General features: G+C 47.5%; 1 protein-coding gene across 1 annotated transcript in view; it reads right to left on the bottom strand.

Moving 5' to 3' along the window:
* Positions 1-911: 911 nt before the first annotated feature.
* Positions 912-2,326, bottom strand: part of LOC105518864 (cancer/testis antigen 75-like) — a 3,414-nt gene continuing 1,999 nt past the window's right edge. Inside the window, 3 exon segments of the mRNA XM_011952035.1 lie at positions 912-1,103; positions 1,751-1,912; positions 2,249-2,268. Coding sequence (XP_011807425.1) covers positions 1,001-1,103; positions 1,751-1,912; positions 2,249-2,268 — 285 coding nt within the window. The 3' untranslated portion in view covers positions 912-1,000.

The following is a 2,326-nucleotide window of genomic DNA, read 5'->3' as shown; positions in this document are numbered from 1 at the left end:
TAAATGACCATGAGCTATAGAAGAAACGTCTGTTGTTGCTAAGTTCTTTGAGAATGCTGTCTTACACTAGTTAGGAGCTGTAAGATATTACTGGTTTTGGTTTCGCTTTAACCAAATCTGTGACTTTGTGGTAGCTCCATGGTCCTCAACCAGAGACACTTTTGGTTGTCACAACTAGGGAGAGGTGTTACTGACATCAAGTGTGTAGAGGCCAGAGATGCTGCTAAGCATTGAATAATGCCCAGAACAGCCCTGCATCAAAGACTTATCCAGCTCCAAAGGTCAATTATGCTGAGCTCGAGAAACCCCGGTGTCATCCAACACTCTGTTCCTCAAGTCTGTCATCCAATGGTGAGAATGCATAAAAAAGTGAAGCTTCAAAATCTTAAATGTTGTGCCCATATGCACACCACATTCAAACATATAGACCTTCGGAACTTTTTTGTAGTCACTTGGCATGGAGGCCACACTAGCCCTCCTGTTCATGTGCTTCTCTTCTCCCAGATACTCTGTTTTAAGTATGTCCTACACCAGCATTATGTCTCTTCTCGGTACACAGCTACTCAAGTTTTAAAGCACAAGAACCCAGTGTAACACTGTGCATAAATGCACATTTTCAGACTTTTCACAGTCACACAACTAAATGAGGGAAGGAGGACAGAAAGCCACTTCCTACAGTTAGGTTAGTGTCACTTTGTAATATTCCAAGGCCAGACTAAGGCCTTCTCAGGATGTCCCCTCAACCCGCCCTCTCTGATCACCATCCCACCACAAAGTGAAATGCTTAAAAAATTGAAAGAATATTATTATCCCAAGTAATAATTACAAAATTAAAAACTAGGAAATGGAAAGTAGTGGGTTTTAATGAGCTTCACTTAAGGCCCTTCAAACTGAAGACATCACATTCACTATTAGCATAGAGTAAAACATTTATTTTCAAATGTCATAGAAACTATATTTATAAGTCATCTTCCCCATCTCTTGTCTGTACATTGGTGATTTACTGATTTCTCTCTTTCTTCTTTTTCTTCAGCTTGCTTCCCATCCAATCATCCTTTTCACAAACATTCCCTGGGGGCATCTTGCTGTCTCCTGCAGAGAATCTGCAAAAAACAGTAGGAACATTCCCAACTGTGGGAATCCAGAATATTCCAAAGCCATCTTTTCTTGTGTTGAGGGGGAAGGTGGGTTCCCTGCTCATAGAGTGAGGCCCAACCTGGAGAAACCAGGGCACAGACTTTCTGGTTAGGAGTATCTGAACACCACACCTCAGATGGTCCTCAAGCCCACCACTCCTGTCACCTACCCAGTGCTTTTTAACAAGCCCTAGTTCTTGCTACCGGGTCCAACTGATCTTCTGTTTTCATTAAATCAAGAAGACCCGTCCCATGTTACCCCTGGAGTTTCAGCTCTCTACATGTGTCTGTTAAAAGTTTAAGCGGACGAAGCCAGTGAGGGGAGCCCAGGAACTCGGTTTAAGCCGCACTTTGACAATCTGTGAACCTGTTTGACAACTTTCTCCCCTCTCTGCCTCTGTGAACGCCTGCCTGTGCACCAACGAAATAGCTACCTCGATCCGCTGTGGTCTGCTTCAGGAAAACAGCAAGACCCAGCTATGAATCTGTGTCTTCGTCCTCCTTTAAATTTCAGCAATATTTCTGAGAGAGAGAGAGGGAGAAAAAAAAAATACTGTTCAGCTAAAAAATTTCCTCTAAATGATAAAAGGAAAACGCCGCCGCTCCATTTGCACCCTAGATGTGGGCTGCAGGGCTGCCTGGGCTCTGCTAACAAAAGCACAAAGCGTGAATGGCCTGGTGATGGCTGTTTTTCGCCCTTGGACTGAGAGATGAGATCACGATTTTCACGAAGAGAAGGAACCGCCGCTGCCAGGCCGTTCAGGCTGCCGCTTCCCCTCCCCGCGCGGGTCCCGCATTACATCACTGGTGAGCTCTGGCTTGAGGGTGGTGGGTGAAAAGGAGGCTTCGCCAGGGACCCAGCCCCAGGGCGAGGAGGATAAACAGAACCACACTGGTGAGGAAGTCGTGTTGAGGAACAAAAAGAAGGAAAACTTAGCACTCGGTTTCCTGCCACGACCCCGCGTAGGGGGCGGGGGGCTGCTGGGGTGAAAGGCAACATCTTTATAGAGCAGCCGCACCCCAAATCTCCTTCCCGCGCGCCTCCAGGCCGCCCTCAACTCCCAATTTCAAGTCCAACAAAAACCGATATCCTAATCTGCTAGGAAAGCTGCGTTGAGGGGGCCGAGGGGGACTGCAGAGGAGCCCAGGGACCGGGAGGGACCGCGGTGCACGCGCCGGGGGCGGGGGGC

Source organism: Colobus angolensis, unplaced genomic scaffold (genome assembly GCF_000951035.1).
Source record: "Colobus angolensis palliatus isolate OR3802 unplaced genomic scaffold, Cang.pa_1.0 Scaffold33, whole genome shotgun sequence".
NCBI lineage: Eukaryota > Metazoa > Chordata > Mammalia > Primates > Cercopithecidae > Colobus > Colobus angolensis.
The sequence above is the reverse complement of the archived record's forward strand: the minus strand, read 5'-3'. Positions and strand labels throughout refer to the sequence as shown.